This window comes from Odocoileus virginianus, chromosome 33 (assembly GCF_023699985.2).
Source record: "Odocoileus virginianus isolate 20LAN1187 ecotype Illinois chromosome 33, Ovbor_1.2, whole genome shotgun sequence".
Lineage (NCBI taxonomy): Eukaryota > Metazoa > Chordata > Mammalia > Artiodactyla > Cervidae > Odocoileus > Odocoileus virginianus.
Window position 1 is genome coordinate 27,706,865 of NC_069706.1, and position 21,199 is coordinate 27,728,063.

The following is a 21,199-nucleotide window of genomic DNA, read 5'->3' on the forward strand; positions in this document are numbered from 1 at the left end:
TGGTTAAGACTCTGCTCTTCCAATGCAGGGGGCATGGAACTAATATCCCACATGCTTTGGGATGCAGCCCCCGCAAAAAGTTAAAAGATAAGAATCATGATGAAGCAGCAGCATATTAAACAATGATAACCATTCTGGACACTTATTACGCTCTGGGTTCCCACAGGCTCCCCCCTACTTACAGGTGGAGACTGCAGCCTGTAGCACGATGCTGGCCAGTGCTGGAACTTCTCCTCGTGTGATATGCTGGGGTTGTACCTACAAATGGAGGCAGCAGACAAGGAGAGAAAAGGGATGACAAGAAACAAGAGCAAGGTGTCAGACTTCCTAGCAGACTGGGCACACACACTTGGGAGCTGGTTGCCTGGGTCTCTAGGTTTTGCAGAGTCTGGGTCTCCGAGCTTGGCGAGGACCAAGAATGATGCTCATGCCTCTTCCTATCACTTCTTGGCAGGTGCTGCAGCTCCCTTTCCAAGAGCACAGCCTGCACAGACGACCCGTTTTATTTCTCCATCTGCTTCACTCGCACTGTGGCTGGCAAACATTTCCTTAGATTTTTTTCAAGTGGTTGATGGTTATCCTCAGCTTTTAGAACTTCTGTGATTTTTTTTTTTTTTTGGTCTTTTTCTACTTTCATGGACTTTTTTACAGAAAGTTGAATGAAGACACATTAGAGATTATCCTCATTCTTTTTTATTCGATATACTTATACTGGAAATGTGGGAGACCTGGGTTCAATCCCTGGATTGGGAAGATCCCCTGGAGAAGGGAAAGGCTATCCACTCCAGTATTCTGGCCTAGAGAATTCCATGGACTATGTAGTTCATGGGGTCGCAAAGAGTCAGACACAACTGAGCAACATTCACTTTTACTGGAGTATGGAATATACTAGAGTAGTGTTAGCTGACACCTGTCATGTCGTACAATTATTTGTCCAGTTTTGGGAACAATTAAGATCTAGTCTCTTAGCAAGTTTAATGTTTATAATACAGCTTTTTTGGCTACCATCACTGTAGTGTGTATAAGACTTCTGGGACTTATTTCTCCACTAGTTGCAAGTCTGTATCCTTAAACAATATTGTCCAACACATTAACCAAAACACCCAAATAATCGGATTGAAAAATGGGAACTTCCTTGGGGATCCAGTAGTCAAGATATCACCTTCCAGTGAAGGAAATGCAAGTTCAATCCCTGGTCAGTTCAGTTCAGTTCAGTCGCTCATTGTGTCTGACTCTTTGCCACCCCGTGGATTGCAGCACACCAGGCTTTCCTGTCCATCACCAACTCCCAGAGCTTGCTCAGACTCATGTCCATTGAGTTGGTTATGCCATCCAACCATCTCATCCTCTGTCGTCCCCTTCTCCTCCTGCCTTCAATCTTTCCCAGCATCAGGGTTTTTTCAAATGAGTCAGTTCTTTGCATCAGGTGGCCAAAGTGGCTTCAGCTTCAGCATCAGTCCTTCCAATGAATATTCAGGACTGATTTCCTTTAGGACTCACTGGTTTGTTCTCCTTGCAGTCCAAGGGACTCTAGAGAGTCTTCTCCAACACCACAGTTCAAAAGCATCAATGCTTCAGTGCTCAGCATTCTTTATGGTCTAACTCTCATATCCATATGTGACTACTGGAAAAACCATAGCTTTGACTAGATGGACCTTTGTTGGCAAAGTAATGTTTCTGCTTCTTCATATGATGTCTAGGTTGGTCGTAACTTTTCTTCAAATGAGCAAGCGCCTTTTAATTTCATGGCCGCAGTCACCACCTGCAGTGATTTTGGAGCCCAAGAAAATAAAGTCTGTCACTGTTTCCATTCTTTTTCCATCTATTTCCAATGGAGTGATGGGACCAGGTGCCATGATCTTAGTTTTTGAATGTTGAGTTTTAACCCAACTTTTTCACTCTCCTCTTTCACTTTCATCAGGAGGCTCTTTAGTTCCTCTTCACTTTCTGCCATAAGGGTGGTGTCATCTGCATATCTGAGGTTATTGATATTTCTCCTGGCAACCTTGATTCCAGCTTGTGCTTCATCCAGCCCTGCATTTTGCATGATATACTCTGCATATAAGTTAAATAAGCAGAGTGACAATATACAGCCTTGACATACTCCTTTCCCAATTTGGAACCAGTCTGTTGTTCCACGTCCAGTTCTAACTGTTGCTTCTTGACCTGCATACAGATTTCTCAGGAGGCAGATCAGGTGGTCTGGTATTCCCATCTCTTAAAGAATTTTCCAGAGTTTGTTGAGATCCACAGAGTCAAAGGCTTTAGCATTATCAATAAAGCAGAAGTAGATGTTTTTCTGGAACTCTCTTGCTTTTTCAATGATCCAACAGATGTTGGCAAGTTTGATCTCTGGTTCCTCTGCCTTTTCTAAATCCAGCTTGAACATCTGAAAGTTCACGGTTTCATGTACTGTGGAAGCCTGGCTTGGAGACTCTTGAGCATTATTTTGCTAGTGTGTGAGGTGACTGCAATTATGTGGTAGTTTGAACATTCTTTGGTATTGCCTCTCTTTGGGATTGGAATGAAAACTGACCTTTTCCAGTCCTGTGGCCACTGCTGAGTTTTCCAGATTTGCTGGCATATTGACTCTGTGTTGAGTGCAGCACTTTCACAGCATCATCTTTTAGGATTTGAAATAGCTCAACGGGAATTCCATCACCCCCACTAGCTTTGTTCATAATGATGCTTCCTAAAGCCCACTTGACTTCGCATTCCAGGATGTCTGGCTCTAGGTGAGTGATCACCTGGGTGATTATCTGGGTCGGGAAGATCTTTTTTGTATAGTTCTTCTGTGTATTCTTGCCACCTCTTCCTAATATCTTCTGCTTCTATTAGGTCCATACCATTTCTGTCCTTTACTAGTTCCCATCTTTGCATGAACTATTCCCTTGGTATCTGTAATTTTCTTGAAGAGATCTCTAGTCTTTCCCATTCTATTGTTTTCCTCTATTTCTTTGCATTGATCACTGAGGAAGGCTTTCTTATCTCCCCTTGCTATTCTTTGGAACTCTGCATTCGAATAGGAATATCTTTCCTTTTCTCCTTTGCCTTTTGCTTCTCGTCTTTTCTCAGCTCTTTGTAAGGCCTCCTCAGACAACCATTTTGCCTTTTTGCATTTCTTTTTCTTGGGGATGGTCTTGATCACTGCCTCCTGTACAGTGTCATGAACCTCCATCCATAGTTCTTCAGGCACTCTGTCTATCAGATCTAATCCCTTGAATCTATTTGTCACTTCTGCTTTATAATCATAAGGGATTTGATTTAGGTCATACCTGAATGGTCTAATTGTTTTCCCTACTTTCTTCAATTTAAGTCTGAATTTGGCAATAAGGAGTTCATGGTCTGAGCCACAGTCAGCTCCTGATCTCATTTTTTTCTGACTGTGTAGAGCTTTTCCATCTTTGTCTGCAAAGAATATAATCAATCTGATTTCAGTATTGACCATCTGGTGACGTCCATGTGTAGAGTCTTCTCTTGTGTTGTTGGAAGTGGGTGTTTGCTATGACCAGTGTGTTCTCTTGGCAAAACTCTATTAGCCTTTACCCTGCTTCTTTTTGTATTCCAAGGCCAAATTTGCCTGTTACTCCAGGTATCTCTTGACGTCCTACTTTTGCATTCCAGTCCCCTATAATGAAAAGGACATCTTTTTGGGATGTTAGTTCTAGAAGGTCTTATAGGTCTTTATAGAACCATTCAATTTCAGTTTTTTCTGGGTTACTGGTCAGGGCATAGACTTGGATTACTGTGATATTGAATGGTTTCACTTTGAAACGAACAGAGATCATGCTGTCATTTTTGAGATTGCACCCAAGTACTGCATTTCAGACTCTTTTGTTGACTATGGTGGCTACTCCATTGCTTCTAATGCGTTCTTGCCCACAGTAGTAGATATAATGGTTATCTGAATTACAGTCACCCATTCTAGTCCATTTTAGTTTGCTGATTCCTAAAATGTCAATGTTTACTATTGCCATCCTCTGTTTGAGTACTTCCAATTTGCCTCGATTCATGGACCTAACATTCCAGGTTCCTATGCAATATTATTCTTTACAGCATAGGACTTTACTTCCATTACCAGTCACATCCACAACTGGGTGTTGTTTTCGCTTTGGCCCTGCCTCTTCATTCTTTCTGGAGTTATTTCTCCACTGATCTCCAGTAGCATATTGGGCACCTACCAACCTAGGGAGTTCATCTTTCAGTGTCCTATCTTTTTGCTTTTTCATACTGTTCATAGGGTTCTCAAGGCAAGAATACTAAAGTGGTTTGCTGTTCCCTTCCCCAGTGGATCACGTTTTGTCACAACTCTCCACCATGACCTGTCCGTCTTGGGTGGTCCTATGTGGCATGGCTCATAGTTTCATTGAGTTAAACAAGACTGTGGTCCATGTGATCAGTTTGATTAGTTTTCTGTGATTGTGGTTTTAATTTTGTCTGCCCTCTGATGGATAAGGATAAGAGGTTTATGGAAGCTTCCTGATAGGAGAGACTGACTTACCTCTATGGTCAGGGAGCTTAAATCCATTATGTGCCTTGCAGCCAAAAGCACAAAACATAAAATAGAAGTAGTATTGTAACAAATTAAATAAAGACGTTTAAAATGGTCCACACCAAAACATCTGTAAAAAATAAAGTAGAAAAAATTTTCAAATAATGGGCAGAGGAACTAAATAGACATTTATCCAAAGAGCCAACAAGTCCATAAAACGGTGCTCAATATCTGTTCTTTGTGATCCTAAAGTCAAGATTATTCTGAAGTCACTGAATCCATTTTCTCATAACTTACACCCTAATGTATTTCAGATCCAAGACTTCCTAGTCTACACTATTCTCTGAAGGTTAGAAATGACTTTGCAACTATTGGAGTAGAAGTCGAGTTTGGTGCTAGTAAGATGCATGGTCTGTCTTGGCAGTTTCTCTTCTGCATGGATCCCTGAGGAAGATGTGCATAAGAGCAGTAGGAATAAGGAATAAAGTGCCCATGTATATTCAGGCTTGCTCATGGTCTGTATCCCTATGTAGAAAATAAGAGAGGAGGTAGGATAGCTGGGCTAACTCTCAGCAGATCAGGCTTGGATGGACCCCTAGCATAGATGAACAACAATACCAAAGGAGTATGGGCCCCAGCTGTGAGCACAAACTTTGCACACTTCCTGAGAGCCAGCCTTATTGATTACTTCCTGGTCGTATTTGGAAGGGGAGTGAGAGTGAGCAGTGCCAAGGCTAGGACATGCCTCCACTCTCCACCAGCTCCTTTCTTTATCCTCACTATCCCTCAGCTTTCTATTGTCCATGTGTGCATGCTAAGTTGCTTCAGTCGTGCCCGACTCTTTGTGACCCTGTGGACTGTAGCCCACCCTCAGGGCTCCTCAGTCCCCACGGAGGGGACTGAGGCAAGAATACTCTTCAAGAATATTCTTCAGGCAAGAATACTGGAGTGGGTTTCCATGCCTTCCTCCGGGGATCTTCCCCACCCACAGATTAGACCCATGTCTCTTACATCTCCTGCATTGGCAGGTGGGTTCTTTACTACTTGTGCTACCTGGGAAGCCCACATTCTACTGTGGTCAACTGCAATTTCCCATTTGGATATAAAGCAGAAGTAAAAGCATCTTTTCTGTTACTGTAGGATACATGAGAGATGTTAAAGCTCAGCTTAATGTCCAGCTTCCATGAGAAACAGACTTTCCAGCATGCTGGCTTGCTGGAGGCAGGTGCATTGCTTGGGGTTGTCTGGGCCTTGGTGCTGCTTTGACAGGCAGGTTGAGGATGGGGCAGTTTGGGAAGTAGGAGCACTTAAGTATGTAAAATTCTGAGCGCAGAGGCAGAGGATGGAGAGAACATGCTAGTCCTTTCCAAATAGTGGCTGAGTTGGCCTGCTGCCCTCAGTCAAGCCTTCACAAGGAAGACCCTTGCTTGTGTCACCAGCCTCTTTGAAGTCTAAATTAGATCCCTAACCAGGGATCAAACCCATGATCCCTATAGTGGACACATGAGTCCCAACCACTGGACTGCAGGGAAGTCCCTGTTTCTCTTCTTAAAAGGACACCAATCCTATTGGATTAGGGCCCCACCCTTATGACCTCACTTAACCTTAATCACTTCCTTCAAGTCTCTGTCTCCAAATATAGTCACACTTGGAGTTAGGGCTTCAACCAATGAATTCTGGAAGGACACAATTCAGTCCCTAACACATTGTAAGAGGTTGATGTGGAAGCATTAGGAATAAAAATTTCACTGGATGGAGTTGGTGGATGGGGTGATGCTCTCACTCCCCACTTGGACACTTCCCACTGACTGCATCAGGGACAAGCAGGGCTTATCTTCTCCTGTTCTCTTCCCATAGGAGTCCTTGTTCCAGCCTGAAGGGAGGGTGGTTACTGCTCCAGTCACACGACATCCTTCCTGGGGTCCACAAGGTAGTCAAGGTGCTCATCTCCTCTTTCAGCTTGTTAGAACCTCCCCTCCCTTATGGGTTAAGGGTTCTACTGACTTTTAAGAATGTGCACACCATGAGAGCTGCAAGTCAAGTTTTATTTGGGGCAAAATGAGGACTATAGCCCAGGAGACAGCATTAAAGAGAGCCCTGAGAAACCACTGTGAGGAGACCAGGGCAAGAACTAAATACATAGGCTATATAGCTAGGATATTTTGCAATAAGGGGCTTCCCTGGTGGCTCAGCAGTAAAGAATCTGCCTGCCAAGGCAGGAGATGGGTTTGATTCTGGGTTGGGAAGATCCCCTGGAGAAGGAAATGGCAACCTACTCCAGTATTCTTTCCTGGGAAATCCCATGGACAGAGGGGCCTGGTGGGTTACAATCTGTGGGGTCACAAAGAGTCTGACTTGACTTAGCATCTAAACAACAACAACAACAACAACAGTATTTCAATAAAGGGTAGGTAATCAAGAACATCAAAAGATTATTAATAATTGGAGAAAACCAGATATCTTGAGTTAAGGAATTTAGCACTTTTCTAAGTAGGGAAAATGCAAGAGTCTAAGCTCACTGAAATCATTCCTCAGTATGTACCTGAGCTATCTGGGGCCAGAATCCTGTATTTTCACATCCTGTGTTCCCTCAGGGCTCACCACAGGGAGTGCCTGCAATCTGATGGCTGCTAGATGGCAAATGTTTTTTTCAGTCCTGAATTTCCTCAGGGCTCACCGGCTCATGTTGGAGGGCTGCAACTGCTGATGACTGTGATATCCTTGTTTACTGATATGGCAGGAAATATTCCATTTCTCAGCTCACTCCTGAGCCATTGAGAATTTCCAAATTAGAGCCTTCGCTCCTACCGTGGAGCTGCCCTAGCTCAATGCTTTTAGGTCAGTCCCAGCCCCTACTTGATTCTGCCCTGGGTGATGGATTGCAACCTCCTGGAGGGTAAGCCTGTGTCTATTCACCCCTCTCTTGCCCCACCATACACCTCACATCTCCGTGCTTTTGGAATTGAGTCGGTTGATTGGAACCGAGCCTCAAGCAGACATTTCTTCTTCCTCCCAAGCTATCTCCTCATTACCCTTCTTTACCCATTATTTTTTCTGTATATGACTTTCCTTCCTTTTATTTCACAGGGATTTTTGTTGTTATTTTACCTCTCGGTGAAAGTTTCAGCTGGTTGGTCTTAACGAATGTCGTGCAGTTCTGGCCCTCCCGCCGCTTCTTGCCCTCGTTCAAGTTCATTACTCTGACTTACATAGCAGTGGGAAGCAATCAGATGTGGTCCTGGGCAGGTTAGCTTCCTGCCTGTCTTGCTAAGTGGATCATGATATTGGAAGCATGGAGGAGGTTAGGAATGAGTCCTTGTTGAAGTGAGTTTCATTGTTTCCCTCTGCACTTACTTTACTGTTAAAGATTTGTAAAATGATTTAACCTAATGAAGTTTTTGCATTCGGAGTTCGCTGCATTCTGTGAAGGGTCAGGGGAGGGTGGTCTGGGAGGATGCCCAGTTTGTCTTTAGGGGACACGTGAATCCAGAATGCTAGCCTGATGTCACCCTGCCAGGCGTGGTGGAATAGGGTGCCTGTAGGATTGTATGGGAGAGACCTGGGTCCTCTGAGAACTGACCCTCCAAGGAGAATTACTGAGACCCTCATTGCAGGCAGAATGGCAATTTGGGGAACAAAGAGCTTTCAGACAGTGGTCATTTGTGTTAAAGCCTCTAAAGGCCATTTTCCCAGTTCCCACTAAATTCCTTCCTAAAAGTTCAGGTAGGAAAACATATTATACTCTCAGATGTTGCAGAGAGGTGTGAACCTGGGACAGGAATCATACTGGGACCTCTGACATAAGCTTTGCAACATGGGAGTTAATATCAAGAGTTCCAAGCTGATCCCTCTGCAGGCATATGCTAGCTGCCGAGCCTTGACCTAGCTCCTTTTAACCTCTTCTTGCTGAAGTTTTCTCAAGGGTAGAATGTGGAAGGGCAGAACCTATTCACAGGGTTGGGATGGAATCAAACACAATAATATATGTCAGACCTTGAGTTCAGTGTCTGGTGTATAGTAAATGTTAAATCAATATTTCCTATTACTTATGACTCTTTTAAATGCTTAAGAAAGGCCTCCAGCAGCTGACCTGAGACTCGCTATCTAGGCAAAAAGACAACTTAGATTTCAATTTGCCTCTTTGTGCCAGGAGCCACAGCACTCCCCAGCCAGGGAACGCTGGGGTCAGATGAATGAGTGTTGCTGACAGAGTCATACATCACCCAGCCTCCTGAGAGGCAGCAAAAGCATAGGCAAACTGCTGGGTTGGGAATCACTGCTCTGCTCCCCTGTGTGAGCTTCTGCAAGTTACTGAGCCTCTCTGTGCATGAGTTTTCTCATCTGTAAAATGGGCCACTGGTAGACTTCAATGAACTAGGCTGTGCAATGTCTTTCAATGATGCCATGGTATCTCTCAGTATGTTAGGTGTTAAGATCATCACCAGACTTCCCAGACTTTGCCTTGGCCAGTGGCTGGTTTTTTTTATAAGGAACTTAGGGAGATATCTCTGAAATTGTACTCATCTCAGTACTCCTGGGATGGATGCAGGGTGGGGTGGGGTGGGGTGGGGAGACATGGGGAAGACTGCTAGGAGCAGCTTTGATAGCTTATGGGGGGTGTTCCCAGTCCTGCCTGTCCTTTAAACTAGGATCTGCTGAAGGGGATTTTTATTCAGTCTCTAGCTGAATAGAATCTTGTACTCCTGGCAAGACCAGTGCTGAGCTGTGTATGTGAGGGAGAAGTCTTTGTGTACTGAGAGTCTGCAGAAAATGTGCAATATATACATGCTCAGGAGCCAGAGCTGAGAAGATTCCAAGAGACATAAAGTCAAAGAGGCATCCCTCTTATTTCTCCAACTATGGGCCTACAGGAATCTCCCTTGGCTCATTGATAGTGGGGGAAAAAAATGGAGGAAGGCAGTGGAGAATCACATTTTGACCAATAAAAAATCTGAGGTTCCAAATGTCTCCTGCTTAATAGCTCGAAACAAATCCTTCCATGAACCAGACCTCTCCTCCAACTAGCAGAAAGGCTCTGCCAAGTCCCTTGTGCCCCTGCGCTATAGCTAGCACCCCCCTGGGGTTGCCCACCATGACCCAAGCACTTCCCTTGCAGTCAAGGGTTTCAGTAGCAAAAAAGCTGCTCCCTTCGCTGAGGTCAGGATGTGGTTGGAAGCGTCTCTTCCACTTGTCAACTTTGAGGCTGATGTTCTCAGCCAAGGGCACCATCTGTGAGTGTTCCCTGATGACTTTGACTAGGGTTCCATGTGGACCCCAGTTCCACATGCTGCTCTCCCAACACCTGGGTTGAGGGGCAAGTTTCAGAGAGGTGGGTGATCACTCTCCCCTTACCTGAAAGATAGATCGTTTAAAAACAGCCTCATCCTCCTGGTGCTCAGGTGCCTAATATACTGAGAATATATATATATTGCACATGCTCCGGACCCCCCCATCCCCATTCTATTCCACTCCCAAGTGAAAGTAGTGCCTACTATAACCTGGCCAGGAGCTTGTATGACCCAGCCCAGTGGATGTATTTTAGATAGGGTCTCATGAGTTCTTTATAAAAAAATTATCCACACCCTCGAGCTTCTAAACCTTTATGAACTGTTGGATGTTGCCCTGGGTGACAGACAGTTGGGACGATGCCCACTGTTACTAGACCAGCACCTCAGAAGGAGGTCCCATAAGGAGGTCCCAGAAGGAGAACCATAGTACAATAAGTCCTCTGCATATGAACAGGTTTCATTAGTAAGTCCAATTTGTTCTTAAGTCTAATTTGTTCATAGGTACCCAACTAACACAATCAGCTATATCATACTGTACTGTAATAGGTTTATAATACTTTGCACACAACTAATACATAAAAAACAAACACAAAAAATAAAGGAAACATTTCTCATCTTACACTAGTACAGCACAACAGCTGGGGTCCAGGGGCTGGCATCCAGGGGCTGGCATCCAGGGTTACCAGCTGGAGGAGGGAGAGGAGGTGGGAGATGGTGGGACTGAAGGACTGTCAGCAATAGGAGATGGAGGGCAAGCTGCGTTTCACTCTCGCCTGACGTTGATGGCACAGATTCTGGTTCCTTGCTGGAACCAGATGCACGTTTGCATCTTTGAATGTTCACAACTTGACGATTGGCATGAAGGGGACTTACTGTACTTGAGACACTATCTAATCTAGTGTTTCTCAAACTACTTCCTCTTCCTTCTCTTCTTCTTCCTCTTGTCCTGCTCCTCCTTCTTGTACTGCCACTCACCTGCTCAGGTGCCTTTTAAGACACTTGTTTCTCTACTTGCTCCAACCCCATGACATTTTAAAAGCACAGATATAGTGCGCATATGTCTCTTTACATACTGCGACCTTAGGAGGGCCACTAACCATTGTAATGCCTAAGGTATTTTTTGTCCCCTAAGAATCACTTTTCATCTCACTGAAGGTGACACTTTCTCTCTTGAGAATGCATCTTCTGGTCTGAGACTTTTTGGCCATCCAGCACCAGCTTTTTGTTTATTTTTTTATGGCTGCACTGGGTCTTCATTGCAGCACACAGGCTCTTCACTGATACATGGAGGCTTTCTCTAGTTGTGGTGAGCAGAAGCTACTCTCTAGTTGCAGCATGCAGGCTTCTCATTATGGTGGCTTCTCTTGTTGCAGAGCATGGACTCTAGGACACTTGGGCTTCAGTAGTTGGCTCAGGGGCTTAGCTGCCCTGTGGCTTATAGCATGTTAGTCCCCAGAGCAAGGATCCCATGTCCCCTGCACTGGCAGGCTGATTCTTAACCTCTGGGCCACCAGGGAAGTCCCCAGTGCCAGCTTTGACTAGCAGGAGCAACTTGGGGTGAGCAGCGGGTTAGTGCATGAATATAGCAAGTGTGACTGTCCTAGACTGGGAGCCATGTGGTGCTCACTCAGTGTGAATACCAGCAAGACTGGGCCATTCTCAGCTTCATCCAGCTTTCTACTTTCACAAATACTGGATGATTCATCTTTGGGTAAACCTCCTGGACTGCATTTAAGGTAGTTTCCTCGCTTTGTCTTTTTCTTTAAAAGTGAAGTTATCAAGTGAAAAGGAACCAGCAGGACACAGCATCTTGAATCCTGCTAGTCAGTATTCAGGGTGAGCACACCAGGGATGCAGAAGAGAGCTCATGTCTTCTCCACATCTCTGCCAGCATCGAACAATACTCTTTTTAGAAGTATTTGCTAGTTTGAAAGGCAAGATGCTAACTTATTGTTGACTGATGATGACCAGCCAGGGTGAAGTTTTAGATCCTTTCATCTTGTTGAACGGTAAGAGGTACATCCCTTTCTCAGTAGTCCTTGGACTGCCCCGCCCTATTTGGTGGCTCAGTCTTCCCTTTCCCACTGACTTGTCATGCCTCTCCTATCCTCTTCGAAGTTTAATCTACACTGGGATCTGTTCCTGGACTGTCTTTTTATGAATTATTGACATCTTGATGATGACATCTGCCTGAATTTTGGAAGCAGGTTTTCAGCAAAGGCTCATGGAAGGCTATTGCACTTGGGGAGTGGATTGACGTGTCTGCACTTTGGCAAGTTTGTATGCAGCCACCTGGGCTGTCTTTGTCACCTGGGGCCAAGGTGTGGTGACTGTTGGTGGAGACACCCTCCCAAGCAGTCCTAAGGGTGCAGAATGCCGCATTGATCAATCATGGGGGCTCAGGCAATACCCTGAAGGTCCACTTTTGTCTAAGTTGGCCCAAGTTCACCAACTGGCCAGTGTCAGCTCTAGCATGAAAGTTCCAACACATGTTGAACTGAGCAAAGAAAATACAAGCAAGAGACATCATTCATTCTCTAAGGGCATATTGAGTGCCTACCATGGTATCAAATATAGAGACATTTCAGACTGGGTCCCTGGCCTTACAGAGCTCACAATCTAGGTGGGAGACAGGCATGCACATTAGTGGCTGAGATAGAGGGTGATCAGTTCTAAACAGGTGCACGTTAAGTTAGTAGGAGAGACAGAAGTTTGCCCAGCTCTGTCTAGTGAGATGAGAAAGGGTCAGGAAAAATACCAAAAGAGAACATGATATTTCAGCTCCATCTTATGAAACAAGTTAGAGATCACCCAGCAGACAAATGGAGGGAACAGCGTGTACAGAGGTCTGGAGCTCTGAAATAGCATGGCGTCTTGTGCTGAGGTAGGGAGCAAAAGGTGTCAAAGGGCATAGTGGGACTTGAGGTGGGTGGGTTCTGAGGTGGCTTCCTTATTTTTGGTCAGAGATGCCATTGAAGTTTATAAAGCAGGATCAGATATGCTTTGGGAGAAGTAAACTCAACTGTGTGGAAGGGAGTGTGGAGGTGAGAATATGAGGACTGAAGTCATTTTACTAGTAACACTGTAATTATTATTAGAACATTCTTGGAAGCATTTTCCTACCACAGTGTTTTTGGAACTGAATTAGCAACTGAATTAATGAAGAAGGTAAAGCAGCTACAGCTATTTAAGAAATGAAATCAGTAAGAGTTGATGACTAAATTTATGTGTGATTGACCAGTATGAAGGAAGAGATTGGGATGAAGATGTGATTTCTCTCCTGTATAGCTAGGCAACTTGGGGTCCAGGAAATACAGCACCTGTGAGGTTGTGGGAGGTGTTGGTTGGGATTTAGATATAAATACTAACAAATGATTAGGGATAGGTGGTATTGGAGGTACTAATTGTTGCCAGTTTCTTGGTTGTCTTCTAGTATTTTAAGAATGTTGCACAATTTTCAGAAATGGTTCCAGCTCTTCATTAATCAAGGTCATGCCATGGAGAAAAGCATGTAGATGTTTATTTCATGTTTATTTCATTATTTCAAGTTATTCCATGATTTTATTTCATGGAGATGTTTATTTCATATTTCCAGTGAAATAATGAAATAAACATTGGGTAGGTCAATTTCAGCTACTTTTCAACTCATATTTATTTCTTCTCCTTCCAGGGGACGGCCAGGTGGATTTTGATGAATTCATGACCATTCTTGGCCCCAAACTGGTGTCTTCAGAAGGTCGCGATGGTTTTCTTGGAAACACAATAGACAGCATATTCTGGCAGGTGAGTTAAGACTTTGTTTAAAGATTAGATTTGATAGTAAACATGGGTTTGGGACTAACATTTGGCTGTGAATTTGGGGCTTCTGTTCAGCATGTGAAGCTCTCTTCTGGGCGCAACTGACATACATTCCTTGAACTGGACAACTAAGTTGAGATCATACTAGGTCCCCTGAAAACAAGTATCAAAACTATACTCATTTAAGTCTTAGAAGAGTGAAATATCTCCCTATTTATTCCCTATTTCAAAAATAGTTTTGCATTTTGGAGAAATGAGATTTCCCCTCTTCTGGTTCATAAAAACCTTTTTCCTGGAGACACTTAGGAAGGACATATTGGTATTACCTGTGCTCACTGCCATTCCTGGTTCAGGAGGTCCTTGCTGAGAGGATGATATGATTGCCTTGTGTGTTTGGATCCCATCTCTCAAGAGGACAGAATGGTTTTAGCTCAAAATTTGTATTTGATACGTCTCAATTTGCTTCTGTTTCTATCTGCACGCTGTCTTAGAAATTCCAAGTAACAATGACCTTCGAATTATTTTGATGTGCTATAAGTCATTTCTTTATATTCTTTAATTTTAAAATACGAATGTTACTTTGTGATTATGGAATTTGGGGAATGGCTCATCAATAATTATTTTAAAAATTTGAGTATGATTTGTCAAGTTAAATTGAATTATGGTTTAGACATGTAAAATACCGTTCCAACACAGGGTGGTTTCTTTGACTCCTTGATGTGCTTTTCTTCCTTAACCAAAGGTGCTTTTCTCGTCTAGTTAAGGACTGCAGCTGGGAGTGTGTCTCTAGTCTTAATCTGCTATCATCTTGCATAAAACCAACAAGTACTTAGTAAGAACTTGTTACTTATCCCGTAGTCTAACAGTCACTATGGGTTTTACAAAAGACTTTTAAGACAGTCCTTCATAGAGAATAAAGTGGTTGTTGTAAGGGGAAGGAGGGTGGGGGAGAGTTGAGTTGGAAGTTTGGGATTAGCAGATGCAAACTGGTATGTGGAGAAAGGATAAACAACAAGGTCCTACTGTATAGCACAGGGAACTATATTCAATACTCTATGATAAACCACAGTAGAAAAGAATATGAAAAAGAATGTATATATATGTGTAACGGAGTCACTTTGCTCTATAGCAGAAATTGACGCAACATTGTAATTCAACTATACCTCGATCCTATTGGTTACAAAGGGCATCCGCATTCAGTGGAGGGAGAGGACTCCTCCCAGTGAATACACAGAGGAGGGATCATTGAGGACCACCTCGGAGACTGCCGACCACAAAGGGGAATGGGGTTGTAAGTTGGCTTCAGCTTCCTGGCCTGACACTGCTGTCACGGCCTTTCATTTTTTTCAGGTTTTGGTTTCTCCCTACCTTAGAGGAAAACTGACCATGGATGTTCTCTGTGTTCTAAGTGATCCCACCAGGCCCTAGGCTCACCTTGCAAATTAAGTCTGCTCTCCAGGGCTCACTCATTTCTGGCATTCTAGCCTGCAGGGCCAAGGGGAGAAGAAAATCAAATGAGATTCTGCAAAAAGGGCTCTTTATCAGTTGGTGCTCATCCCCAAAGTTTTGAGCCCCTGGCTCTTTGCAGGAAACTGGTGTCAGTGAAGATGGAATTGATTGGCTACTAACACGAGGGCCATGCCCCAGAGTCTCTGTCCTCCCTGGATACTTAGTCCTCTGGGTGTGAGGCTCACAGATTTCTTGGCTGCCAGTTCAGAACCTCTCTCTTATGTAGCAAATAATAACTTGTGGAATTTTTATTGTATTTTTCCCCTTTATTCATCAAAGTCCCGTGTGTTGGCTGTTATTGCTGTGATGTAGTCGAGCAGAACTTGGTGTACGTTAGTGGTGGAGAGCAGGGGAGGGAGGGGTGAGAGGACCAGATGCAGGGTGGGGGCGGGGGAGGGCTTTCATGCTCAACACTTCAGCTCCATGCGACTGCAGAGCAGCGGGGTCCTCAGAGTCACTTTATTCTGCCAGTCACTCGCACCACACACCACGAGGCCACTTGTACCCAAGAAGGTATCTGCTGCAACAGATGCTTCCCTGCCAGGAAGTGGTCATGACCAGTGGCATTGGTCATGACCAGCATCGCAGGAGATCATGCTGCTCTGGTGATCTAGGTCCAACCAGCACTTCTGTTAAACTCTTCTCGCTTTGAAGAGAGAGAGAGAGATGAGTCCCACCATTAGCTAGGAGAGGAGCCAGTGGTGTCTTGCCATTGGGACTTATCTGTACCTGTGCGGGTGGAACACCTTGGCTCCTTGGCTCACATTTTATCTTATGTATAGTCAAACTTCATTAAGACTTGACTAAACATTTTAGTTATTATGAATATTTGCATAGTGTATATGGCTAGTTGAAATTTCTCACAGTATTTCTTTCTGATGATGGGTCACTTTTATGGGCATTATGGTACACTGCAGTTTTTAAAAGGAATCTATTACCTTACAGTATGTAATTTTGACTTGTATTTTACATGCTGTGATGCTTCATGTATTTCATATAAACACTTTCAGAGGGGATATACAGCATTCTTCTGTTTCCAACAACTGCAAAAGATATATTTGTATGTCTCTTTATTATAAAGGTTTCATTGTAAAAAAATATAGAAACAGAAAAGTGAATAAAAACAAATATACATAAGGATTAAAAAAAAAAGACTAATTTACAGGTTTATTTGTTTGTTTGTTTGTTTTTGCTGTGCTCGGTCTTTATTGTAGCTCATTGGCTTTTTTTGTTGAAGAGCACAAGTTCTGAAGCGCGTGGACTCAGTAGTTGTAAGCACATGGGCCTTAGTTGGCCTGCGGCATGTGGGTTCCCTGATCATGGTTCCCTGATCAGGGATCAAACCCGAATCCCCTGCATTTGCAAGGCGGATCTTTAACTACTGGATCACCAGGGAAGTGCCTAATTTACAGTTTCTGATTTAAGAAATGAAACACATCAATATTTAAGCAAATGGATCTGTTCAATGGATGGCATTGGATGTGTGGAAACAGGTTTGGGGCTGGAGGTTGAGAACAAAGAAACTCACAGGGCTTCCTGCTCTTTGTGCATGCTCCAGAGTGAGCTTTTGCTTTCCTGTTTACAAATAGGTCTAGTTTATCTCACAGCTGTGTGCTCAGAAAAGAAACACTCCAGAAAGCTCCAGGTACAATATGATGCCAAATCTGTTATGCATAAAAGAACTGGAAAAAATACGTCAGAATATTGACAGTGACGTTCCATATGTGATAGCATGATGAGTGATCATATCTTTCTATATTTTTCAATAGCTTGACAATGGGCATGCATTATTTGTATAATTAGAAAAAGAAGATGAAAGGAAAGTAAATATAGTCCCCAGCTAGTCAAATAACTATGATGTATCTACAATGTGTTCATCTGTGAAATTGTAAATTATCTGCCCTGTGAGGTCGACCTTGGATAAAACTTGCAGGGAAAGCAAGTGAGACAGAAGAAATTATATTCATTCACATGAGGTGTTTGTTGCATGTGACCAAGACCTAGAAAATACCAGGATTTTGACTTTTGTTCTTTTAAGGATAACTTGCATTCCAGCAGGCAGAGTCTCTTCTTACATCAAATCTGGCACCAACAGAATGGTTCTCTCCTCAATATTTTGTCAACGTGCCACTCTATCGAAGTTTGGGATCAAAGCTGCTGTTCTTAATCATCTTAGGAACCTAAATAGCTTTCAGCAGCCATGCCCATCACGAGGCCTGTTAGATTGACAGCGAATGCTTGAATCCCCAAAGTGATTTTACTGCCTGTGAAATATGGAGTATGGAAAACTCAGCAGAGGTTCTCAGAGTCTTGTTCCTGAACCAGCAGCAGCAGCATTGTCTGGGACTTGTTAGATATGCAAACACCTGGACCCCACCCCAGAAATATTGAATCAAAAGCTCCAGGGTGGAGCTTTTGGGTTTTGGAGCTTTCTGGGTTTGGAGCTTTTGGGTTTTGGAGCTTTCTGGGTTTTGGAGCTTTTGGGTTTTGGAGCTTTCTGGGTTTTGGAGCTTTCTGGGTTTGGAGCTTTCTGGGTTTTGGAGCTTCCTGGGTTTGGAGCTTTTGGGTTTTGGAGCTTTCTGGATTTTGGAGCTTTCTGGGTTTTGGAGCTTTTGGGTTTGGAGCTTTCTGGGTTTGGAGCTTTTGGGTTTTGGAGCTTTCTGGGTTTGGAGCTTTTGGGTTTTGGAGCTTTCTGGGTTTTGGAGCTTTTGGGTTTTGGAGCTTTCTGGGTTTTGGAGCTTTCTGGGTTTGGAGCTTTCTGGGTTTTGGAGCTTCCTGGGTTTGGAGCTTTTGGGTTTTGGAGCTTTCTGGATTTTGGAGCTTTCTGGGTTTTGGAGCTTTCTGGGTTTTGGAGCTTTCTGGCTTTGGAGCTTTCTGGGTTTTGGAGCTTCCTGGGTTTGGAGCTTTTGGGTTTTGGAGCTTTCTGGATTTTGGAGCTTTCTGGGTTTTGGAGCTTTTGGGTTTGGAGCTTTCTGGGTTTGGAGCTTTTGGGTTTAGGAGCTTTCGGGATTTGGAGCTTTTGGGTTTTGGAGCTTTTGGGTTTTGGAGCTTTCTGGGTTTGGAGCTTTTGGGTTTTGGAGCTTTGGAGTTTTGGGGCTTTCTGGGTTTTGGAGCTTTTGGGTTTTGGAGCTTTGGGGTTTTGGAGCTTTGGGGTTTTGGAGCTTTCTGGGTTTGGAGCTTTTGGGTTTTGGAGCTTTTGGGTTTTGGAGCTTTTTGGGTTTTGGAGCTTTCTGGGTTTTGGAGCTTTTGGGTTTTGGAGCTTTTGAATTTTGGAGCTTTTGGGTTTTGGAGATTTTGGGTTTTGGAGCTTTTGGGTTCAATCTGCCCTCCAGGTGGCTCTGATGCTCGCCCAAGATTGAGAGCCACTGAGATTTCAGCGATCCTGGCACATGGGGCAGGCACCCAATAAGGCTTACTGGTCTGATTCAGACCTTGGTCATTTGGGGTTTTCCCTCATTTACCCATATTTATAAGTATCATTGGTCTTTAGTCCATATAACAGTATATGTTTTAACTGTTTTAAAAGACGGAGGAATTACATGTCAATATGTAGCTAATCTTCTAAGTAGGAAATGCCTTTCTAAGCATTAAAGCAACAAAAGAATCATAAATAAAAACTATTAAACTATTGAAAGGATGTTTCTGAAAATAATTGGGAGACTTCTCTGGCAGTCCAGGGATTTGTTAAGACTCTGTGCTCTCAATCCTGTGGCGCTGGGTTCTCTCAGTGGTCAGGGAACTAGCTCCCAGATGCCACAACTAAAGATCCTGCATGCTGCGACTAAGACCCAACACAGCCAAATAAATAAAGAAATAAATAGTTTAAAAAGTAATAGGAAAAAATACAGGAATAGACTAAGGTATATGCGGAGAGCATTTCTAAAACAATATGGAAACCTCTAGAAATGATAATAGATGAATGGGATAAGAAATAGCATTCGATGGATACTTTACTTTAAACAAACATTAAAACAGTTCTCAACCTCACTAGAAATCTAAGGAATATCTACTAAATTAGAAATTGGATAACAGTTTTCACCTATCAAGTTGGAAAAGAATAAAACTGTCAAGAGTGAGAGGAAATGGGCAAACTCATATACTACCAGTAGAAATGTAAATTTTAAAACTTTTCTGAAAACTATTTGGAGATAGTTTTCTAGAACTTTTCCAATGTTAAACCCTATAATTAAAAATAATTCTACGTCTAAGACTCTGTCATATGAAATTAGTTAGAGGTGTAGAAAAATGCGCTCACAAAGATGGGATATTGTGCAATTTTTTAAAATAATATTTTCACTCTAAAATCTAGAGATTTTAATTTACAGTATAATTACATCCTTGTCCTACAACTATTATATATCCATTTATATTCATACAAAGACAAAAACTGGGGAAAATGTAGTAATTCCGACAATACTGTTTATTATGACTTGGAATAAATGTGAATGTAAATTTTCTTTATCCTTGTATGTAGTTTCTGAAATTTTTGCGATTAGGCCATAGGATCTATTCTGTTATTATTCAATGAAGTTAACAAAATCACATTGTAAAACAACTGTTTTCAGTGGCAAAAAAAAAAAGTAATTGGACTTTCTAATACATGTGTCCATTGCTATGGTAAATAAAGCACACAAAATTTATGTGAGAGTTTAAGTTTACAATCAAAATGGTGACCGCCAGCTGCCTGGAGGAAAAGAATTCAGGCAAAACCTCTGAGAAGCAGTGGTCACCCCAAGCAGCTGGGTGGCCACTTGTTGCAGAAGCCACAGGAGGCCTGAGGCCAGCTGCAGTTCCCCAATGTATCAGTCACCTTATATCCAGTTAGTATTTCGAAAACTCACCCTTTAGAACAATGTCTGCATTGATTTCATAATCAGAAGAAAAATAATAAGTTGAAAGTAATTTTAAATATCCCTTCTAAATAAATTCATGATGGGTTCTCAGCTTTGTGGTTGGGTTGGGCTGACAGGTGACTTCAGCCAAAAAGAAGAAAACGTCACTGGTCATATTACCCAGGAAAGTCCTGGCTGCTGCTGCTGCTGCTGCTGCTAAGTCTCTTCAGTCGTGTCCGACTCTGTGCAACCCCATAGATGGCAGCCCACCAGGTCCCCCATCCCTGGGATTCTCCAGGCAAGAACACTGGAGTGGGTTGCCGTTTCCTTCTCCAATGCATGAAAGTGAAAAGTGAAAGTGAAGTCACTCAGTCATGTCCGACTCCTAGCGACTCCATGGACTGCAGCCTACCAGGCTCCTCCATCCATGGGATTTTCCAGGCAAGAGTACTGGAGTGGGTTGCCATTGCCTTCTCCAAAAGTCATGGCACCAGTGACTTAATTCTTATGTCCAGTGGAATTTTCCCATGTTTCATGTAAAGTTATTTTCTTTATTTAATCTACTTAAAAGTCTAACACACAGGGTCTGTGTGTAATGTGAATATACTGTAGACCTCAGGAAAGCATAGAATTTTCATTCAAAGTTATCTAAATGGGGACTAGGTCTAGTAAGAGTAATATCTTCCATTCAAGTTCAGAGGGAAGAGAGAAAGAAACAAGGCAGGTGTGGAGCTGGTGGAGACCTCTTGGGATCAGGCTGATGAATCCTCTAAAATCCACAGTTCAGATCAGTTCAGTCAGTCACTCGTGTCTGACCCTTTGCAACCCATGGACAGCAGCACACTAGGCTTCCCTGTCCAACACCAACTCCCAGAGCCTACTCAAACTCACGTCCCTCGTGTCGGTGATGCCATCCAACCATCTAGGGAAAACCACTAGACCATTCAGGTCTGACCTAAATCAAATCCCTTATGATTATACAGTGGAAATGACAAATAGATTCAAGGGATTAGATCTGATAGAGTGCCTGAAGAACTATGGACGGCGGTTTGTGACATTGTACAGGAGGCAGTGATCAAGACCATCCCCAAGAAAAAGAAATGCAAAAAGGCAAAATGGTTCTCTGAGGAAGCCTTACAAATAGCTGTGAAAAGAGAAGCTAAAGGCAAAGGAGAAAAGGAAAGATATACCCATTTGAATGCAGAGTTCCAAAGTATAGCAAGGAGAGATAAGAAAGCCTTCCTCAGTGATCAATGCAAAGGAATAGAGGAAAGCATAGA

The 21,199-nt window shown here is 43.2% G+C and overlaps 1 protein-coding gene across 3 annotated transcripts in view; it reads left to right on the top strand.

The window, feature by feature from the left end:
* The window catches only part of CALN1 (calneuron 1), a 497,807-nt gene that overhangs the window by 302,166 nt on the left and 174,442 nt on the right, over window positions 1–21,199 (top strand). For all 3 annotated transcript variants that reach the window (XM_070461280.1, XM_070461281.1, XM_070461283.1), the window contains exon 4: window positions 13,451–13,563. In XM_070461280.1, the coding sequence (XP_070317381.1) occupies window positions 13,451–13,563 (113 nt within the window). The remainder of the gene's footprint in view (window positions 1–13,450; window positions 13,564–21,199) is intronic.